The sequence below is a fragment of the Dendrobium catenatum genome, unplaced genomic scaffold (assembly GCF_001605985.2).
Source record: "Dendrobium catenatum unplaced genomic scaffold, ASM160598v2 fragScaff_scaffold_55, whole genome shotgun sequence".
Lineage (NCBI taxonomy): Eukaryota > Viridiplantae > Streptophyta > Magnoliopsida > Asparagales > Orchidaceae > Dendrobium > Dendrobium catenatum.
The window spans coordinates 46,386-70,848 of record NW_021318517.1 but is presented as its reverse complement, the minus strand read 5'-3'; the positions used below and the strand labels follow the sequence as shown (position 1 = coordinate 70,848).

The following is a 24,463-nucleotide window of genomic DNA, read 5'->3' as shown; positions in this document are numbered from 1 at the left end:
GGGAGATACTTGTTTTAGTGCAATACTTGGAGGGTGCCTCCAAGGAGTGGACGTAGGTCAAGGTTTGACCGAACCACTATAAATCCGGTGTGTTCTTTCTTTTTACTGCTTCCGCGTTTTAATTTCCGCACTTTGTTTGTGGTGATTTTGGTTGGAGTTTTATCTTTGATTTTATAGTTTTCCAATTCACCTCTCTCTTGGTTAGCTTGGGCCAATTTTATAGGGCTTAACATCTCTAACGAACTTTCAAGTGCCATCTGAGCACTTTCAACCATGGCTAGAATTGCTTATGTTTAAGCTATTTTTGGATATTTTCATAAGGGATTATACTATTTCATTTCTATGTTATCTCATTGATTATATTTATTTTTGATGGCTATATTCTTCAAGAATGCTAACTATTGGGATATGATTACTGTCAACACAATTATCTATTACGTGTGCTTGTATTTTCTTTTTGTTGAAAGTTCGCTAGGGATGTTAGGCCCCTTATGAACTGGCCCAAGTCTAATTAAGAGAGAGGTGAATTCGTATTTTAAATATCTTTAAAACAAATGCGAAAATAATAAAGGAAAGAACACACCAGGTTTATAGTGGTTCGGTTAAACCTTGACCTACATCCACTCCTTGGAGCCACCCTCCAAGTATTGCACAAAACTAAGTGTCTCTCCTTTAGCCCCCACAGCTAGGCGGAGAAGCCCTTACAAAATCACTTCCACCTTCCCTGGTGCGGCAGAGTCGCCGGGTCCTTTTGACATCAAAGAGATATTTTCTTCTGTGAACTTCCCTCAAGACAAGTCTTGAATCAAACCGTACTAAGGTGCAAGCTTGCCAGAGCAACCGTGTGGAATCCCCCTCCACACTAGCTTGAGTCCCCCCTCACAAGATCTTCTCACTCTCTCAAACTTCACCCTTTCCTCACTCTCTTTCAAGCTCTCTCTTCAAGTTTCCCCCAAAAGAATGAAGCTACAATGGCTGTCAAAGACACTTACAAAAGTGCCTTATCAAAAGCTTAAATAGAAGATCTCAAACGAGCTCATTAATGCAACTTGTTGACTTTATCATCCAGGCCGATAGGAATTTTGTCCTGGCCGATTAGTACAAATCAAGCTCAATCAGCCCGGGACGATTTGGGACGATCATAAGAAAATTGGTTACATCGTTCAGGCCGATGAAATATCAACGAGCTCATTAATGCAACTTGTTGACTTTATCATCCAGGCCGATAGGAATTTTGTCCTGGCCGATTAGTACAAATCAAGCTCAATCAGCCCGGGACGATTTGGGACGATCATAAGAAAATTGGTTACATCGTTCAGGCCGATGAAATATCATCCTGACCTATTAGTTTAAAATTGAATACAATCATCTTGATCATCGCCCTGAATCGAAGCTGGCCGATGTCAATCGTCCACGACATCGTCCCGGCCGATCTTGCGATCAACCCGGACGATGTGATCGAATCAATCAGCCTTTAATGCTTTCTAAAGATACCAGATTAATTTATGCATAATTGAGTTAGATCATCCAGGACGATGTGGATATCATCCTGGTCGATTTCCTATAATAAAGAATACATAAATTGATCATGGCAGCTGATTCTTTCTTAATTGAGCCTATCATCCTGGCCGATATAAAATCGTCCAGGCCGATCAGTTTAATGACGGCTGCCTTAATAAGATGCCTTAATTAGAGTTTCTGTTTTTGAACCGATCGTCCGGGCCGATATAAATATCATCCCGGATGATGTTACAAAAAATAGTAAACTCTGTGGAACAGTTAGAAAATCTTCCAAGGTGCGTGTGTGCAAAGTTACATAGCTTCAGGAGCCACACCAATTACAAAATACTCAAGAAAGGAAAAATGGTACAAACTGACTCAGACCTAGTCTACCTAATCTTAAGCTGATTCCAAATTGCTGTCTTAATCTTATGAACCTAAAATGTCAGTAAATAAAGCAGTCATAGAGAAATAAGTGTGTTTGCTATCATCGAAATCATAAACCATGAAAATAGATTCACAACATTTATAACATGTTCATTGCAAGCTTCTTTTAGTGTAGGTATATTTGGCATTGAATTTTTGGGTGGAAAAGTTGGGATATACTAGAACACCTTTCTAATATGAATTAAAAAACTATGTATAATAGAAGAAAAATTTACTCAGTCTTTTTGGCATTATACATGGTGGCATTGAAGCATTATAAAATGAACTAGTGCATTAAAATTTCTATGTGGGCGCCAGTACGACTAACCTGGTACATCTATTTTCTAAACTAGCACATCTTCTGGTTGAGTTGGCAAGGCTTCTACTTTTAGTAATTTCTCCACCACGACTCGGAAAAAGTTGAGCACTATGGCACTTAAATGTGTAATCTAGGGGTGCTTGAATTTGTAATTTGGTGCTAAAGTGCAAAAAAGTTTGGCACTCTGGAGCATAAATTCCTGAATCTTGTGCTATGGTGTTAAATTCTGGCACTACAACATTGTCAGGAGCTATAGCACTAATCTTGGCTCTGCTGGAGCATTGATTTATTTGACATTGCTTTTAGGCTCTAATGTTATGATATCATAATTTAGCACTAGGGCATTATGGATGCAGCATCGACGTTAGTTAATGCGGTATAGCGTTGGTTCAATACTTATGAATGTTTCTCATTTTTATGAGATATTCCTATACAACAACAATAAAAAACAATATTTTACTGATATTTAAGATATTAAAATACTAAAAATTTTACACTTAATAGTTAATTATACCTCTGTACCAATCAAACATAAATTTCTAGATCATATCAAGATTGTTAATTATGAAGATTCAATATAATATGATGTCCTTTCCATGGATATTGCTCACATTTTGGTAGAAATAAATTGGTTATTTGACATCAGTGGCATTAATTATGGTACAAAAAAATACTCTACTTTCAAATAAAATAATAAATCTAGTAAACTCCTACAAGTCAATCATACAGAGGACATCTATTATAGAACCTCAAAAGATAAATTTTGATTTGTAACCCAACCACAATCCAACGAAAGATGCTATGCCTAAATTGATACTTATATGAAACCCTGCATCCAACAATGATATTGCCAATAATGATCTTAATTCTAACACCATTATTCTACAAATTCTATAACCTCACTAATATAAATTGTAGGATATGAAACTTTAAAAAGATATTTTCTAATCGGATTAGTCTTCAATTTTTTCATGTAAGAATTAAAAATCATAAAACTTTTGTGGCATCTACACTCTTATCTAATTTATATTATGCACTTAGGAAAATATTTAACCCAATCAGAAACATTCTTAATAATCAAAGGATGTTAATATGTAGAAAATCAACTCGACATCCCTAGATCATCTTTTGTGGAATTTTCAATTTAGAGCTACATTTAGGAAAAAATGATGGTCATTCTGGGCAAGAGAAAATAATATGATAAATGGAAAGTTAATTATTTTGGCCTTTATTTAAGAAATATGTTAAAAATTAGTCACTCAATGTACAACCTATACACAAGCTAATTTTACAAAATAAAAATCTGGCTCATAAATTGCTTTACCCGTATCTTATTGCCCTTGGGAAGACCAATTTTTGTCCCATACAACTTCATGAAGTGATATTATTTTTTTGTTCATTGATATGTTTTTTGGACTCATTTTTGTTTGAGGTCAAATTCTCCCTTCATCATAAATCCTTAGTTCTTAGGTCTTCTTAGCCTAATTAGAGCTAAAATATGAGGACTCTTCGGTGAAACCTATGAAATGAGTTGAAGGACAAACATAGGTCTTAAGTTGTTACAACCTAGCCTAATATAACCCATAGACTTGATAGATCATATCATGTTGAATGGTTGCAAGCCAAGCCTAAGATTAAGTATTGTGAACTTTTTAAATTTATTTTAATAAAATTAAACATGTCATAGAGCTTCTAATTAACTTCCAAAATGCAAAAAAAAATATAATCATTAATAAATTTACATTCTTTTCGATCATCAATATGGTGTCTCTAAAATCATTATACACTATAATGCATGACTTTAAATCAGAATACAGAAAATAAAAAAAATAAGTAGGCATAAATATATAAAAATTTCAAAATGACTATAACAACTTAGAAAAAATAGAACATAGAGCTATAGCTTCTCAACTTGTTCTTTCCCCTTTCCCTGATCGAAAATAGAATGCACATGAGTCAACATTGCCAAGTAGGTCACAATCACCAATCTAAATTTCCAAAACGTTCACTTATTATGCATTTACTTGAGCTTTAAAATTAGTTAATAATAACTCATTGATGTGAAGTGAATATTGCTTATAGTTATTAAAAAAAAGAATAATACTTGGATAGTAAATATTTAAGTACTTAATATATCATAATAGATAAATTTGATTTCCCTCAGACATTTATACCTCTCATTAGAAACATATGTTGCAACCTGGGCTTCCGAGTTTATGATTTTGATGATAACAAATAATTTTGATTAATCTTTTATTTCTCCTAGTGTTTGTAGTGCATATTTGCTAGCGTGTTGACTAATATTTAAGGTACATCATGCTCCGTTCTTTGAAGATTCAAGACTCAAGATTGTATAGAATTTGTTATATTAAAAGAGTATGTAATTTTCATTTCTTGAGTTAAGCTTGTAATGATGTGTGTTAGATTGGTGATCGTGCCCACATACAGGAAGAGCAAAAAATATTTTTTAATATTTTAATTTTTCTATACATCATACTGTATGATCTGGTATAACAGAAATTAATTAAAATATTTTATTTTCTAGATAAAAATATTTTTAAAATATTACTAATCGTAAAGTACAATTACCATATCATATTGGATGATATGTTTTAATTAGAAAGCTCACTGTCCATTAAATTATTATGCAAAAAATTGAATTTGAAAAGTTGTTCTAATCGTACTATACGAACATGATTGTATTGTTTGATGTTTAAAATATTACCTAATTTAATCCTATGATTAGTCAATCAAAACAGCTTAATTTTGATATTTGATCGTACTGTATGAACTGAATCATACTGTACGATCAACATAGACAATTTTGGCCATCCCATGCTTTGTCCTTGATGAATTGCATTTTTATTGAACTGTTCGTACAATACTATTTGGACATTGTATAGTACGAACAAGCAAATTGAATTGTTTGTATAGTACTAACTAGTGATCATACTGCAATTTTATTGAACCGTTCATATAGTACTAATTGGACATCATACAATACAAAAAGGCAAATTGAATAGTTCAAATACCAACTGGTGATCGTACAGTACCAACAGGTCAAATTCTGCACATCATGTTTGGACAATCCTGCGATCATAATGTATGATCTTTAACAGATAAAATGATATTTTAGGGTTTTTGAAGCCCTCTATTTAATCTTTCACATAAGACTTTGTAAGAGTTTTTTTATAGCAATTGAAGCTTCATTTTTTGGGATAAAATTTGAAGAGAGAAATTGAAAGGGAGAGAGGAAATGGTGGAGTTTGAGAGTTGGAGAATATCCTTGGAGGGGATTTCACACGGTTGCTCCAACAAGCTTGTAACTCAGTACCATCAAATTTAATGTTCATCCTAAGAGAAGTTTTGGGATAAAGAAGATCTCCTTGGTATCAAGGACCTGACTCCTCCGCCACACCAAGGAAGGTTGAAGTGATTTTGTAAGGGCTTTTTCGTCTAGCTATGGGAGCTAAATGAGATTTACTAAAGGTTTAGTGCAATACTAAGAGGGTGTCTCTGGGGAGTGGACGTAGGTCAAGTTTTGACCGAATCACTATAAATCTGGTGTGTTCTTTCCTTTATTATTTTTGCATTTATTTTTATTACGATTAACTGCATGGGTGAAATTGATAATTTATCTTTTTATTGTGAATGTAATTCGCTTCCGTATAAAGTTATAAAAAGATATTTCTTTTCCTTAAAAAAGATTTTAAAATATCCAATTCACCCCTCCCCCTCTTCGCGCATCTCGTACATTCAACATATATGACAATTTTGGCCCTTATGACACCGTATTCTAGCATATTATAAAATAGGTCCTTATGTATCTCAATGCTTAGTATATATTAGATACTCATAAATTCAAATCCTTATAACTCCATGTGTATCTGGCACAATAAAACTTCCTTTAATGTATAGGCTTAAAAAAAATCACACATTTCAAGTAGATAAGTATATATATTATTATCTTGTCGATAAAGAAATATAAATATATCAGAAAGTACTTTATTAGTAGGGAACATACCTAACTACTGAGAAAAAAATTATAATTTCAAGATTTTTCTAGATTATAAAAGATTATTCATAATGTTATTTTGAAGCTTTAATTATACTACAATATTATTTTATGGGAACATAATTTTTTTTTAAAATTGATAAGAATAATGTACTTTTTAAATAATCCAAAAAAAAAGAAGAATACTTAAATATTTAGAATGGTTATATTTACAACATATAAAAAGTTACATAGTGAAGGTTTAGCGAGTGTAAAGTTATCCTTATTTTTATACTACAAAAATAAATTTAATTAGGGAAAACCTAGAAATTTTATATTTTTTAAAAATTGAGATCGGCAAAATGTAATCTACCTTGATTTGGAAAACTTTATAAATTGGATTGATAGCATAAATTGGACTTTGGTCCCTCAAAATGAACTTTCTCTCTTTGAAATCCTTCTATATATATCCAAAGATATAATTTTAATAAAATGAGAAAGAGAAAACTGATTTTTGTTTTATAAAAATTTGATCAAGCATCACGAACCTCAACCCTCTGGGCCATAGCACTCCCCACTAGAGAGAATGCCACTATAGTTCTTAACCATAGTGAGATAGAATTAATTAATTTTTTTCCAAAAATTATGGGAGAGCTTATGCCATAGCTACGTAAATCAGTGCCATGCCACTCCTAGGGAAAATTTTTAAAATTTTCATGGTTGCACACAAACCCATATGACTTTCTTTTATAGTTTTTTACACCCACTTACATATTAAACACTCATAGATACTTGTAGAAGGTATAAATGCAAAGATTTAAGTTTGTTACTGTCACCAATTTAGGTTAGACTAGGTATAACTATGTGTTACCATAATAGATATTATAATCCTTCCCTCATCAGAAAAATGTTACTATGAATATTTTAAAGGGGTTTTTACATACATAACACTTAAAACTATCATAATTACTTATTTAACACCTAAACATTACTATTTACATACATACCACCTAAATTCCATCGTTCTCCTAAAAAATACCACTCCGTTAACTCCGTGCAAAATCGATGAAATCAATGGAAAATCGCCGGCCTTTGACGTGCTTCGCCTCGTCGTCTCGGCTTGTTCTTCATCCGCCTGACCTCGTCCACTGGGTTCGTAGAGAAGGCGGCTTCGTTCACCCCAAGCTCAGAATTGCAAACCAAGGGTCCGATGGCTTAGGCAGTTAGGCGTATCCTCTCTCAGCAAAATCCTTGCAGGAGAAGACCTCATCACCCTTCCCAGCCATATCCCGTTGCGATTCCAGCGTTCTGACGAGCGTGATTCCGTCTTGAATCAACTAAGTGGGAAAATTCCAGGTAATGGTTATTGCAGATACAAATAAAATCAGATTCCGGCATAAAATCACATTTGTATATTTTTATTTGCAACTTTATCATTTCTCATTGATACAAATAAAATCAGATTCTAGAAATGATGCCAAATGAAGTTATTTGCAACTTTTGTTCTGAAGCTCATAGTGCAGGAAAGCTTTCGACATAGTCATGCTCTGAACATTAACGAGTCCGGAGAAGTCCGGCAGAGGTCCGGAGAAGGAGTTGGAGTGTAGCCAGAGCTCTTCCAAACCAGTCATGCTCTGAACAAACGCGATGCCACCGGAGAGGGAAGCGACGGAGGAGAGGGAAGGAAGATCACCAGATATCTCATTAAACTGAAGATCCAGGCGAGTGAGGGCGGTAAGGTTAGCGATGTCTTTGGGGATGGTGCCGGTGAGTCTCTGGTTTCCGATCTGGATGGCAACGATGCGGCATCGCGTTGCGTTGCGGCGACATCGTCGACATCGCCGTCGTCCGTTTGCGCCGCCGAACGCAGGATAATCGTTCGCACGGAGTTAACGGAGTGTTATTTCTAGGAGAGTAATTGTATTTAGGTGGTATGTATGTAAATAGTAATGTTTAGGTGTTAGATAAGTAATTAGGATAGTTTTAAGTGTTATGTATGTAAAAACCCCTATTTTAAAACATAGATCAGAGAAATAAACCCTGTTATAATTATCACTTCTCAGACCCCACCTAAGTGGGTTCTCTTTTTGTCCTTTGCTTCCACTACACCTTTAACATTGTGATTTGCTTATTACTTAATTTTCTATTCTCATAGCCATGTATTTTTTCTAGTTCATCTCCAAAAGTCAGATTTAGACACACTTCAACTTCATCTATCTATACTATATTCCCTGAGTTAGATAACCATTTCCTTCGAGATATTACATAGAATAGATTAAGAATTTTAGATATATGCTCTGACAACTATGATTTTTAAGTAGACTTTATAATCCTTAAATTATTTCAAATGTTCAAATATACCTTGGGCCCTACATTTTTTCCTTTATAGACCTTCTTATGCCCTTCCCCATTATGGTCATCACATATAAAGAGTTTCCAACATTGAAATTTTGGAGGCTAGCCTAATTTTTTTTATGATTACAAATAGTATTGTCTTGAATATTTACTTATTTCTATTTTATATACATTATTTATTTCTTTTGTGTCAGTAATCATTTTAGAAAAAAAAAAAAACAAAGTTGTGTTAAAGAATAAAACTCAAGATAAAGTAGCATTAAGTTCTAAGTTATTTTCTTTTCTTTTTTACTTGAGTTATTTAGTTTATTAGGTTTATGTCGGCAAGATAACATAGCACACACTCAAAAGGGGATGAAAATTGAATATTTAAAATTTTTTATTATATTATACTACTTGATATTAATCATACTATACAATCTATTTAATAAAAAATTAATTCAAGTATTTAAGTAAATATAATAAAATTGAGTTATAACTAATAATATTGGATGCCTTCAATTGCACAAAATAATCAGCTATTTTAATAAATTATGTTTTCTAATCTATATAACATAAGTTAGACAAATTTGAATTTAAAATTTAAACTTGTCATACCTTAATAATAATTTCATGTTGTACGATCATATATGAAAATTATTGAAACAATATTAAACTAAGACTATACTTTTCTTTTGCTTTTGGTTTATAATATTTATTTTTGTAAGAGCTTATGCACATTACTCTATTTTTAAGAAATTATTTTCATAATACTAATTCTCCTCCACTATGTGTTCCATACATACTTTCATCCAACGTAAAATTTCATAGATTGATGTTTTGAATCATAATATAGTTGCTACCATTCATGCACCATTTCTATTGTATCTCTAATAAGATGAACTTTTTAATTTTGTTGTTAACCAAAGCTTCCCCAATCAAACTCCTCTCAAACATTTCTATCCAAGATCGCCAAGTCTTATCATTCCTATAATTAAATGTTTCATTAGGGGTCATACCTTTACTTGAATTTAAAACTATTATTGTAAGCAAATTTGACCAGAGGTATATGACCCTTTCATCCTCAACAAAATTCTAGAACACATAATCTTAGAATGACTTCCAGTACCTAAATAGTTTTCTCAATATATGTGTCAGTATACTGATAAAAACCCATACTTAAATGTTATTTAGTGCCAAGACAATACTAAATGCCTTACTAAATCTTAAAATTAAATATACCATAAATTTTTCACCTTTAGTATTCCATGTAATCAGATAATTTATCACATATGCACAAATGCCAATCTTTCCACTAAATTAGCCTTTTGGATTAGAATAAAATGTATAGACTTCATTAGATGGTAAACCATAATGATTAATTAATAAATCTCCCATAGTTTTAGATTATCATTAATTCTAAGGGTTGGTGATAGTGCTTTTATTTTTCTTTAATTGGAAATTTAATTATAAGCATTTTGAACCCTAGTTTATACTTTTTAAATTTAATTTGAATTATTTATGATTTAATTTAGGTCCTTTTTTTTAACAAAACATGAACTTCAAGCAGCCAAGTGTCCACTCAGAGACATCTCCAGGAACACAGAAACACAAATGATTAGTAGCACTAATAAGTTCTAGACAACCACATATAAACAATACATAAATATATCTCCAAGATCTAAACAATGCATCACATATAAACAACAATATATAAAGTTTTGAAGGATAGAATCTCATATCGGTTTAAAAAAAAACACAGTTCAATGAAAAACATCACAGCTGGTCCTCCATAACTTCCATAAACATAAATCACTTATCTCGTTATTTACCGAAATTCATTTAGAAGACACTTTCCGACATTAGCATGTCCTCAAAGCTCTAAAGGTTCATGAAATTGATCCCATTTTGAGTCATATCACTACCAAGAAGGAAATCAAAGCATAGATCTGAGCTTCCTTCAAGAAATGGCCCGAACTTCATATATGACTCAAATGCTGGAACTTTTATTAGGTCCGGTCACCGGATGTGGCTTTACGTTCGGTTGCCACTCATATACTGCCACGTAGCAGCTTGAAAACCCGACCCAAACCCATCGTGATTTATTGATTGGTCACGTGTTTCACACCATTTTGGGTCACCCCAACGTACTTTATCTTAAACAGACAGGAAAAGATAAAAACCAGCGCATTCTTTATATGTTTAATAAACTTTTGGCTGATTATGGTCTGAAGACGTTATACAGTGTTTAGGGTTTACAGCACGAAGATAAATTTTTTGTGAAGGGTTCAAGGAGATGGAAGAGAAGACAACGGCTATTTCTTTGGAAGAGTTATACGATTTCGATAAAACATTTGACACTTATAATGTCGATGAAGATTTTTCTGTTTTTATAACATAGTGAGGGGATTGTGACTTTGGTCGATCAAGTCATTAATAAGAGTACACATTTTAGATATCTTAGATCTGTTGTTCAGAGTGATGGTGAAAAAGATTGAGATATTATCAGCAGAATTAAAACGACAACCTTCCGATGACCCGGTTAGGAGAGTTGAGGTATTATATTTGACTTATGTTAAGAAAGGTAGGGGTAGACCTAAAAAGAGTTGGTTAGAAAATATTAGGAATGACCTTTCTTTATTATATTTAAATGAGAATTTGACTTTTAATAGGACACAATGGAGAAAAAGGATTCATGTAGCCGACCCCACGTAGTGGGATAAAGGCTTGATGTTGTTGTTGATACAAGTAATTTATTATTTATACAGAGGTTTTACAATATAAATTTTTAAAATCTAGCTACGTGAAATTTCTTATTTATTACACGTAGTGGGATAAAGGCTTGATTTTGTTGTTGATACAAGGATTCATGTAGCCGACCCCACGTAGTGGGATAAAGGCTTGATGTTGTTGTTGATACAAGTAATTTCTTATTTATACAGAGGTTTTACAATATAAATTTTTAAAATCTAGCTACCTATGATCATTTATTTCTGTTTATCCATGAGTACCATATTCGTAGCGATAGAGAAGGTTGGAGTATTTATTGGTACACATATCGTATTGTTGGATACTTATAGATATTGCTCGGTATGTTCCTTTTTTTGTTTGTTTACGTCGATAATGTCTACCTTGTACCGAGCTTATAGATAAGTACCATAGATGTACCGAGATAAAAAAAGTTCAACATAAGTCGGTATAAGTCGGTACTGATCGGTATTTATAAGTTCTTTGTACCTAGCTTAAAGATAAGTATCATATGTGTACCGAAATAAAAAATTTCTACATGTCGGAATAAATCGATACTGCTCGATATTTATAGGTTACTTGTATCGAGCTTATAGACAAGTACAATACGTGTACCGAGAAAAAAAATTTCTACATAATTCGGTATAAGTCGGTACTGATCGGTATTTATAGGATCCTTGTACCGAGCTTTTAGATAGGTACCATATGTTTGTACCGAGATAAAAAATTTGTACAAAACTCGGTTTAAGTTGGTACTGATCGGTATTTATAAGATCCTTGTACCGAGCTTTTAGATAAGTACCATATATTTGTACCGAGCATTTAGATAACTCGGTATTGCTTGGTATTCATAGGTATTGCTCGGTATTCATAGGTATTGCTTGGTACGCTCATTTTATTTGTTTGTTTACGTCGATTATGTTTACCTTCTACTAAGGCTATAGATAAGTACAATAGGTGTACTGAGAAATAATGTTCGAAAAAACTCGGTATTGCTCGGTATGCAGTCATTGCAGTATTGCTCGGAATTAATTGTTTGGTTCAATAATTTATAATACTTTGAATTATTTGTTCATAGGGGGTTTACAACTCTTAAAAGGAAGCATATGATAAATATTGCTAATATGCTCATTCTCATGATTTTAGTGTTCGAAAAGAGAATAATTTATTCTGGCCTAATTCAAGGAAAATAAAATCAAAATATTTTATATGTTTCAAAGCGGGATTTAATAAGGAGACAGAAGAAAATAAGAACGTGAAATTTCAAAAATTGACTACAAGAACTGGATGTCCGGCTATGGTTAGATTTAAGGTTAGTGAAGATGGAATATGGATGGTGAAAAGATTGGCAGAGAGCCACAATCATGAATTGGCTAATCCAGATGATCAACATTTGCTGAGATCATCTAGGCACATCAGTGAAGAAAATACCTCAGTTCTGAAATCAATGTCTAAAGCGGGCATAAGAATAGTTAATGCATTTTTCTATCTATCCGATGAGGTGGGAGGTGTAGAAAATGTGGGTTCACAAAGAGGGATGCATAGAATTACATTCAAAAGGAGAAAAGAGCCAGAATTGAGAGTGGGGATACCAATTCGCTAATCAAATTATTTAAAGACCGGGCAGCTGGAGACAACATGTTTGCATGGGATGTCCAAACTGAAGAAGAAGACAGGTTGGTAAATTTTTTTTTTGGGTTAATGGGTTGAGGAGAATTGATTACGACTACTTTGGGGATGTCATTATTTTTTATACAAGTTACCGTCTTAACAAATATAATTTAGCCCGTGCCCTTATTATTGGAGTTAATAATCATTGGCAAAATATTATATTAGGGGTGGCATTTCTATCTAAGGAAATAATTGATTCTTTTTCCTGGATATTTAAAACATTTTTAAAAATTATGGATAACAAACATCCAGTTACTATATTCACTGATCAGGATCAAGCAATAGCTAGGGCGATAGAGATTGTATTACCTAATACACGGCATAGGTTGTGCCAATGACATATATACAAGAAGGCTCCTTCTAAAGTATGGTGTTTTAATAGTATCAACAAAGTAAAAGGCCTATTTTATAGTTGCTTCAACAAGTGTGATTCTGAGGAGGAGTTTGATAGTTTGTGGAATGAAATGATCAGAGAAGGCAACCTCCAAAGTCATCAGTGGTTAAAAGATCTATACAGAATAAGGGAAAAGTGGTCTACAATATTCAATAAAAATTATTTTAACCTTGGTATTTTATCTACACAACGAAGTGAGTCTAGCAATTATGTTTGCCATGGCATTTCAAAGGCTACAAGTTTTATCACCGACTGTTTCCTGGGATTGGAGAAAGTTATAAAAACTTGGCATAGGAATAAATGAGATGAAAATTTTAGATGTAGCCAAACGACAATACAACCTTACATGAAAAGTAGTCCAATATTAAAGCAAGCTGCTAATTTTTATTCGAGAAAGTTATATACATTTGTTGAAGATGAGTTCTTACATGGTCTAGGTGGACTATGCATTGATCATTCTTTACTGGACTTATCAACATTTTTCATCAAGAACATAGACCACTATGTTGATTCACACAAGTGGACTGTTATTTTTTTAATTTTTCTGAAGGAACCATACAATACAGCTGTGTAAAGTTTGAGATGATGGGTTTACTATATTCTCATTGCATGAGAGTTCTGAGGCAATTGGATATTGTTAATATTCCTAAAAAATATTTTATTCTATGATGGTCGTCTAGAGCTCGGAAAGATTTATATAGTGGATGGAAGATCTTACATATTGGAAACAATATGTGCACATCCATTCAGGGTTCGCGTAACATGATTTTTTGAAATTATGTTTGTCGATTTGCATATCAAATTAGCACATAAGCACAGTGTAATGAGGATACAGAACAATGTATGATTGACGCTATGAGGGTAATGGCTCTAAATGTTCAAAACATTATGGAAGGGAAAAAATCAACGCATACTTGAGGGGAGCCATAAAATAATTAGAGATCATGCGAAGTGTCGGCCAAAGAAAATCTCTGATGCTAGATTAAAGGATCAAAGAGCAAAAAAGTGAAACTCACAGAGAGGAATCCTAGTACAAGCATAAATTTTATACTAGGAGAAACAAGAAGTCAGCCATCCTTTATGTAACTGCTCAGTATAACTCGGTATTGCTCGGTATTAGACAATTTTTGACTTATTTGAGAAATATTTTTTCATAAGGTTGGATTGTAAGTTGCACTCTGTTTGACTTATGCATCTTCTTACAAATTTTAAAAACAAATCTGAAGTTTTTAAATAACTCGGTATTAGTAGGTTTTACTCGGAATTGGACTATTTTTGGCTTATTCGAGAAATATTTTTCTATAAGGATGGATTGTAAGTTGCACTCTGTCTGACGTATGCATCTTTTTGCAAATTTTAAAAATAAATCTGGAGTTCTAAAATAACTCGGTATTAATTGGTATTACTCGGAATAGGACAATTTTTTCCTTCTTTCTAAAAAAATTTGCTATAACGTTGGATTGTAGGTTGTTTTCCGTCAGATGTATGCATATTTTTTTTATTTTCAAAAACTAATCCTGAGTTTTTAAATAACTCGGTATTAATAGGTATTACTCGGTATAGGATGATTTTTTGATTCTTTGAGACAAGTTTTGCTATAAGCTTGGATTGTAAGTTACACTGTCTGATGTATGCATCTTTTTGCGTCTGATGTATGCATAAGTTGTAATTTACTATGTACAACTTTGTATTAGCATGTATTAATCGGTATTAGCTGGATTTTGGCTTTATTAAGAAATATTTTGCTATAAGTTGCAATTTTCTAAAATCAGTATAAATAAAACCATTGTAACTTATTTATAATCACAACAAAGAAAACACATATATGGCTTATGCAAATTCAAATTTTATTTCATATTGCTACAAAAAAGGGCATATACAAATTCAGCCCTAAGCATAGCCATATTTCTTTGCCAGTTCTTATGGATATACCATTGAATAAAATCATCTTGGATTATTGTTTCCATATATTTACAAACAAACATTCCACAATCCACGTTGCTGTCTTGTGTTGGCAAGTTCAGAATCGTTAGGATTGGCCAGGTTCGTATATCATCATCATAAACATTTTGTGTATCAGCGTATAAATGAGATATCTGAAAATGTAATAAAATTAATATTTTAATATTCAATATCATAATTGAAAGCAAATACAAATTTTAAGAGCACTTACAACTTCAGGAGCCATAGCTTTGTGAGTGGCATTGGGTAATGAATCCAAAAATTTTCAAGTTTTTTTCCTTAGATTGCCAACTAGGAGTGTCCAGTGTTTTTCATTTATAATGGGAACAAGGATCATGTTAACATTCTTAACAGAAGTTCTGGTGATATTTGCAACGAATGTAGTTGTGTTCGTCTCCTTACATTGACATTAATAACCCTGGAATAAATACACTTTAAATTGCGTATTTGTTCAATACACATAAGTTCTTAAATACAAATGATAACTCACCCAATTAAAACTAGAAACAAAGATAAAAGATTGGTTCAGTCCTGGGATCAGCTCATTCTTTTTGGATAATAACATTGCAAATGGATCAATATGATTGTTGTCAAGCTCTTCTACTAGCAACAACTCGTCCAATTGGCTTCTGTATATAATTGTATTTCCATCAGAGAAAATAGTATCACCCCTGCATAATTCAGTTGATATTCATTAGAAAATAAAAATATACATATGAATATCGAGCAATATTGAGAATTTTTATACTCGATACATGTCGGTATTGAATATATCTACTCGGTACTTGGTGTTCCTACTATGCGCTAAATAGATAAACTATAAATACTGAGCAATACCGAGTTTATCTTTTATTCGGTATTGCTCGGTATATGGTATTAAACTGGTTAGAATTACACCATTATAAAGTATAGTAAAATATTTATTGGAAACTTATAATAACTGATCAATACCGAGTTAATTTTTAATTAGGTACAGCTCGGTATTTAAATTATCTATACTCACTTATCCTTGAACTGCTTAAGAAAATTATCGATGAAAATTCATTTTTCTTCAGTTATTAGTAATCATCCTGGGTACTCTAACAATTATGGTGTTGATTGTTCAAATATTTTTGATTCATCAACTTCATGAACTACAGCAGTCGGAGGATCAACCGGAACAGTTACAGTACTAACCTTCATTTTAAAATTTTCAACTTCAGAGATATTAACATCATCTAGAGCAGCAGCAGTAGCCTTTTTTATTAATCTTGTAGAAGCGTGAGTGGCAGGCTTTCTTCCTCTACGTGCAATTTCTTTTTTACTAATCTTTTCAACAGCAGGAACAGCCAAATGAACAAAAGTACTCTGAGATATCTTCTTCTTCCTGTCCCCTGATGTGAATGGATTTTTAGCCCTTTTCCTTTTTCTATCATTCCTGAGCTGTACACGTCAAGCAATTCCTCCCCTATTTGATGAAGAAAATTCCTAATCTTCAGATTGCCTCACAACCTCTTCCATCCCTTTCAAATGTGATTCTTTTGCAATTTCCTCAATAATTTGATCGACATATTTGGCTACTTCATCCAAATTGATATGGCCAGATACAGTCCTTGAAGATGATTTCTCCGGACTTTCACTCCGATTTGATTTGAAAGAGGTAGGAAAATTATCACTCAAGAATTTATATATAACAGCAAATTTTATTTTATTCTCATCTTTATGTCGAATACTGCTTGTTCCAATGCTACTACCTGTCTTTAAAGTAAAGTATTCGACAGTTCGACAGATGACACTTTTTTTACCAAAACGTTTTGCTAGGTTATATGTTTGTAAATGGATTGATTTAGAATCTTCAAGTTCATTTCTTCAGTAATCAGATGATTTGGATTAAGTTATGGGAAAAATTCTTTATGTGGGGTCTTGCTGTTGCTTGGCAGTTGGATAGGAGATTCAGTTTGGCTTGGCGGTTGGATAGGAGATTCAGTGGGGCTTGACATTCTAGTTGGGCTGTCTGGAGTTGGAATACTTGGTGGAGATGGAGTTAGGGGCTTAGAAGATATGTGAGTGGTTGTGTGTGGAGTAATTACAATTTGTAGATGCTCTTCTGTTGGATATATAGAAGAACTCTGAAGTAAAGTCTTCTCAGCATCTGTAATTCTTTGTAAATGTGTGGAAATCTGCACAAGATGTGTTTATAGTCATGAAAATTATATAAATAAATCTGAAATCTAAGTAACTATACGTATGTTTGCTACCTTAGTATCTTGAAGGTCGGTTAACAATTTGTTAACATCTTTTTCTCAATAATTAAATTTTCCGTCCCAACGAATGAGACGGGGTCGAGCAACATCATCCACTACGCGGTGGAAATTTGTATGTTCAAAAAACCATATCTGTAATTAAATAAAACACACAATTAAATGTTATAATAATAAAAAAATGAATTATCAATAGTATAAGTAAACAAAATAAAACCATATATGTAGTAAATACTCACAATTATAATAATTACAAAACCATTGACATATCCTAATGAATAACCTTTTGAATATTTTTTTTGCAGTTGCATTAAATTCAATCACAAGGAAATCCCTAATGGATTGGGGCCAGTTGTATGTTCCAAAGTTTTCAAAATTGTTTGCAACGTCCAATATTGAAGATGGTACGCGGAAGTTGACCATTGGAAAGAAGATGTTCGACTGTAAGTAAACAATAAATTCTTTCACTACTTTCTCTACTGGAGTAGGCACATCCAATTTCTCAATATCTTGCCTTACATTATTTGCTGTCACTCCACTAATCGTAGCACTACCTGGCACAAATTTATTTCCTCTGTTTGGCAACCCATGAATCAAAGCTATTTTATCAAATGTGAAAGGCATCATTTTCCCCTTAATAAAAAAACATTTAGACTGAATGTCCCAATTCATCAATAACATATAAACAATTGGAACATTCTGAGGGAATCGAGGCAGTAATAGGAACTGATTAATATTTAGCTTCCGTAGTCTTGATACTAATGGCTCCCCAAATTTTACAACCATCTCATTACAAACTTCTCTAAAACTTGAAGTTCGACATCTGAAATGAATTTTGGGGCAATATCCCTGCATGATAAAGAATAAAAAACAGAACTTCTATAAATACCGAGTTATAACTTCAAGTACCGAGTAGTTTTGAGTAATGTATCAAACCTAATACCGAGTATTTATTTTGAAAAAATTAGCAATAAAGATAAATACTGAAAAGTACCGAGCAGTTCTGAAAAGTACCGGGCAGTACCGAGAAGCACCGATTAGCACCGAACAGTACTGAGCAGCAACGAACAACATATTATATATAAAATATTAAGAGATTTATTCTAAATACCGAGTATTAACCCTGAATACTGCGCTGTACCCAGAAGTACCGAGAAGCACTAATCAGGGCCGAACAGTACCTAGCAATACCGAGTAGCAACGAACATTATATTATATATATTAACTCTGAATACCGCGCTGTACCGAGCAGTACCGAGTAGCACTGAACAGTACCGACCAGCACCGAATACCGATTAGTATCGAGCATTACTTCATGAACTCAGATTGATTTGAAACGTTCTCACAGTATACATTCAAATTTTTATACTAAAAAAGAATCTTAGTAAGTAAACCCTAACCCTAAAAACACAATTTAGTTTTTTTTTAACCAGATTACCTATCTAACAAGAATGAAAGTACTTCGGAAGAAATTTCTAACCTCAGGCATTGCTTCTATGGAGATTTTTGACTGGAAATTTGCTTCAAACTCACGACAAATTCTTGAGAACTAAGAAGGAAAGGAATAGTTGCACAAGTCGCTTCGTCTTTGCATCTAGTATAGCGAAATTAAAATCTACAGGGTAGGAATATATATATTTAAAATATAACCATACCGTGATGGGCTGGTTGTCGGGTTATCATGGATTTAAATTTCGAACGTGCGACAAACCCACTATTCACCGGGTCGGGTCCACAGTTTTGTGCCTGCTACGTGGCGCGTTCTCAGCGCTCGTTGAACGTAGCTCTACGTCCTATCATCGGACCAAATAAAAGTTCCAAATGCTGACAGCTCCTCAGAGAGTTTCATTACAGCATCCTTATCAGTTGAAACCACCTCACCAAAATTGCTTTTGAGTTTCTTCCTTGGTGCATATTCTTCCATGAATCCAGATTCATGGTATTTAAAAATTGAAGGAGGATCAGGGGAGTTCACTTTGGCTTTTTAACACCAAATTCTACATGCTGCATCATCATAAGCTCTGGCAGCCTCCTCAGGAGTGTAAAATGTAACAACCTACACCCTCTCTCCTTTGCGACGATCTCGAATCTAAGCTGCCCACTTGTGTGACAACCGATTCTATTGCGGATCAATGGTTTATGATTTTGATGATAGTAAATATTCTTAATTCTCTACGGCTGCCTTATGTACTGACATTTCAGGTTCACACGATCGGACTACAATTTGTAATCAGCTCAAGATTGGGTAGACTAGGTCTTAGTTAATTTGTATATTTTTTCCTTTCTTGAGCCTATTGTATTTGGTGTGGCTCATAATGCTTTGTAACTTAGAAGATTTTCTAACTATTCCCTAGAGTTTACTATTTTTGGTAACATCATCTGGGACGATATTTATATCAGCCTGGATGATCTGTTCAAAAGCAGAAACCCTAATTAGGGCATCCTTATTAAAGCAGCCGTCATTATGCAAAACACATCATCCTGGATGTTTTGTATCAGCCAAGATGATAGGCTCAAAATAAAAAGAATCTGCCGCCAGATCTATTTAGGAATTACTTATTTTTGGATATCGTCCGGGTGGATCGTCCAGGACTATAAAATATCGTCCAGGACGATCCAGGACAATTTTTCTAAAATTTCTCTAGAATTTAAGGAAAGCAATTATGACTTTATTACATGATAAAATCATCCTGGACGATCGCAGAATCGGCCAGGACGATCTGCTAGACGATTGGACATCAGATAGCTATTTTTTAGGAAGATGTTCAGGATGATATTCCACAATTTGTTCTGATCATCAAGGATGATATATTATCGTCATGGATGATATTTACAAACTTCTTCTGATCGTCTCAAATCATCCTGGCCAATTGAGCTTAAATTGCACTGATCGTACAAGATGATATTAGTATCATCCTGGATGATAATGTCGACAACTTGCATTAATGAGCTCATTTTGAGATCTTCTATTTAAGCTATGACATGACACTTGGTAAGTGTCTTTGGTAGCCATTGTAGCTTCATTTTTTTGGGGGAAACTTGAAGAGAGAGCTTGAAAGGGAGTAAGAAAAGGGTGGAGTTTGAGAGAGGGAGAAGATCCTATAAGGGGGGGACTCTAGGGAGTGTGGAGGGGGTTCCACACGGTTGCTCCGGCAAGCTCGCACCTGAATACCATCGGATTCAAGACTTGTCTTGAGGGAAGTACACCAAAGAAAAAGATCTCTTTGGTGTCGAAGGACCCGGTGACTCCGCCGCACCGGGGAAGGTGGAAGTGATTTTGTAAGGGATTCTCCACCTAGCTGTGGGGGCTAAAGGAGAGACACTTAGTTTAGTGTAATACTTGGAGGGTGCCTCCAAGGACTGGACGTAGGTCAAGGTTTGACCGAACCATTATAAATCTGGCGTGTTCCTTTTTTTTATTACTTCCGCATTTAATTTTTGCACTTATTTTATTGTGGTGATATTGGTTTTGGTTTGTATTTTGATTTAAAGATTCTTCTTTTCCAATTCACCTCTCTTTTTATTAGTCTTGGGCCAGTTCATAAGGGGCCTAACATCCCTAATGAACTTTCTAGTGGTATTAGAGCACTTTCTAGTGTCATCTGAGCACTTTCAAGTGGTATCAAAGCCGTATTCATAAAATACAGTTTTTAAAAGCTTTTGAATTTCGATCCATGGCTAATTTTTCAAATCATAATATTACAGAAATTTATTCAATCACCACACCACCTTTGTTTGAAAATATTACATTTGATTTTTAGAAAATTCGCATGTCTATTTTTTTGCAATTGATTGATTTTTGCATGTGGCATATGATTTTAACTGGTTATTCATCACCGTCACATATTGTTAATAGAGTTAAAATTGATATTCCTTTTAATCAATGGAACAGGGAAGAACAACTCAATGCTCAATTGAATGTAAAATCATTAAATTGCTTTTTTTGTGCTTTAAATTCTGAAGATTTTATGTTAGTATCCATGTGTACTATTGGTTAGGAAGTTTGGGATAAACTACACACCATATATGAAGGCACTAGTGAAATCAAGCAATCCAAGTTAAATATGTTAATGCATGATTTTGAACTGTTTTCCATGAAATCTTATGAGACTATCTTAGACATGTATACCAGGTTCATTCGAATTGTAACATCATTGCATGCCTTAGGAAAAGAATTTTTAAATTTTGAAAAAGTTAACAAAATTCTTCATTGTCTACTGAATAAGTTCAATGTTAAAGTAGTTGCTATTTGTGAATCAAAAAATTTGAATGATTATTCTATTTATAATTTAATTGGTTCACTCATTGCCTATGAGAAAAGTTTGGGTCAAAGACTTTTGGATGCAGGTGAAACAATTGTTCTAAAAGCTAAAGATACAGAAAAATATAGCTTAGTTGGTGACGAATATAATGACTTATCAAGCAAATCATAAAGCTCACCAAAACATAAGCAAAAGTGAAAAAAAGGTAAAAAGGGTAAGGATGTCCATATTCCTTCTGACGTTATTTGCTTTCGATGTAGGAAGCCTAGACATATGAAAAATCAGTGTCCTAATTTAAAAATTCTTTCTACGAAAGAAAAGAGCAAGGCGAAGCAAAATTTAAATTGGGGAAATAATGAAAGGCAAAAAATCTCATGGACAGATCTGGTTTCTAAAGCATCGGACTAAGAGAGAGATAATACTTAAAAGCCTTTCGTGTTTTTGTGTTGTGTTCTTGTTTTTATGTTTTTCATTTTTATTTTGTATTTTTGTTTTGTTTATTCTTTAAAATTTTTGTTTTCATGAAAGTTTTTCTCTGATCAATACACACATTCACTTTTCTAAAAATGAAAAATCTACTTCCTGATTTTTTCTTGAAATCTTTGGTAAGTTGTGTTTGACTTCTCTAAAACAGTCAAAGGAAGGAAACTTATGATTTTGACTCTCAATCTCTGTTTTCTTAAAGAGGTTATTCTACTTTTGTTTTAAAATCTTTTTCATATTTTAAATTAGTCTTTGAAACTAAAATTTTTTATTTCCCTACATTTTATCTATCGCATAGGAATCTTTACAAAATTGTTGAATCTACCTCATAATTTTCCTAATCAAGTAGTTCGTTGTGTCAATAGAATGAGTTTACTTTTGTTTTTAAAATTTTAAAAATGTAACATATTAAAAAAATAGCCAATGACGCCAAATCAAAAAAAAAGTGGCCAATGATGCAAAATCAAAAGATGCGCAATAACGCCAAATTGAGAAAGATACACAAAATGTATCAAAAGAAAAAGATGCGCAAAGTGCGTCAAAAGCTTGACAAGAGGCGTAAAATGAGCGCACAAAGAGTATGCTTACTTTTTCTATTTTATTCAAAACTTAAGAAAACCCTTGATATTTTCGATACTTGATTTTAAAATCTTGATTCATGATTCAACAATTCGTGCATTAATCTTCTATTAGATATATTTTATGAAAGGAGTTTTGAAAAAAAATTATTTCTAGCTCTAATTTATTTCATGATTTAGATATTGAATTAAAAAGTTTTTGAGCCTTTTAAAAAGAACTAGAGTTTGGATTATTAAACTATTAATTTCTAACCTTTTCTGGGCTATGTGTTGTCAATCCAATTCTACTAAGTTTTTTATTATAACCAAGAGGTAACTTTCTAATTTTAAGAATATTTGTTTTTTCACTAGATCAAGAAATATTTTTTTTTCTTTTGTTCATTTTGTTTTTTGTGCCTCCTCTCTTTTTGATAATGTCAAAGGGGGAGAACGTAATGCTGAATTTGTATCCTTTTTTTTCATAAAATTAAAAACAACAAAAATATTTTTTATCTCCCCTATTTTTTTGAAAAAGGTTTATTCTAGTGAAGGGGAGATTAAGAGAAATTGCTTTTTCTGAAAATTCAAATTGAATTGTTTGCCATCATAAAAAAGGGGGAGATTGTTGCGAATCAATGGTTTATAATTTTGATGATAGCAAACATTCTTATTTCTCTACGACTGCCTTATGTACTGATATTTCAGGTTCACACGATCGGACTATAATTTGGAATCAGTTCAAGATTGGGTAGACTAGGTCTGAGTCAGTTTATACATTTTTTCTTTTCTTGAGCCTATTGTATTTGGTGTGGCTCCTAATGCTGTGTAACTTAGAAGATTTTCTGACTGTTCCCTAGAATTTACTGTTTTTGGTAACATTGTCCGGAACGATATTTATATCGGCCTAGATGATCTGTTCAAAGGAATTAGGGCATCCTCATTAAAATAGCCGTCATTATGCAAAACACATCATCCTGAACGATTTTGTATCGGCCAGGATGATAGGCTAAAAATAGAAAGAATCTGTCGCAAGATCTATTTAGGAATTACTTATTTTTAGACATCGTCTAGGTGGATCATCCAGGACGATCCATGACAATTTTTTTAAAATTTCTCTGGAATTTAAGGAAAGTAATTATGACTTGATTACATGATCAAATCGTCTTGGACGATCACAAAATCGGCCAGGACGATCTGCTGGACGATTGGACATTGGGTAGCTATTTTTTAGGGAGATGTTCAGGACGATATTCCACGATTTGTTCTGATCGTCCAGGATGATATATTATCATCATGGACGATATGAACAAACTTTTTCTGATCATCTCAAATCTTGCCGGCTGATTGGGCTTAAATTGCACTGATCGTACAGGACGATATTAGTATCATCCTGGACGATAATGTCGGCAACTTGCATTAATGAGCTCATTTTGAGATCTTCTATTTAAGCTATGACATGACACTTGGTAAGTGTCTTTGGCAGCCATTGTAGCTTCATTATTTTGGGGGAAACTTGAAGAGAGCTTTAAAGGGAGTGAGGAAAAGGTGGAGTTTGAGAGAGGGAGAAGATCCT

General features: G+C 33.3%; 1 protein-coding gene across 1 annotated transcript; it reads right to left on the bottom strand.

The window, feature by feature from the left end:
* Positions 1-7,726: 7,726 nt before the first annotated feature.
* Positions 7,727-15,574, bottom strand: LOC114579690 (receptor protein kinase TMK1-like). Its single transcript, XM_028695058.1, has 3 exons — positions 15,560-15,574; positions 15,366-15,482; positions 7,727-8,026 (listed from the first exon to the last, which is right to left on the bottom strand). Exons 1-3 carry the CDS (start codon positions 15,572-15,574, stop codon positions 7,727-7,729), a joined length of 432 nt encoding a protein of 143 aa, XP_028550891.1.
* Positions 15,575-24,463: the final 8,889 nt, after the last annotated feature.

Excerpts from the sequence above, each read along its gene's own strand:
- LOC114579690 (XM_028695058.1), bottom strand. Across the intron at positions 8,027-15,365 it reads ACGTGGATTGTGGAATGTTT|ATCGGAAACCAGAGACTCAC; the intron begins GTTTGTAAATAT and ends GTTGCCATCCAG.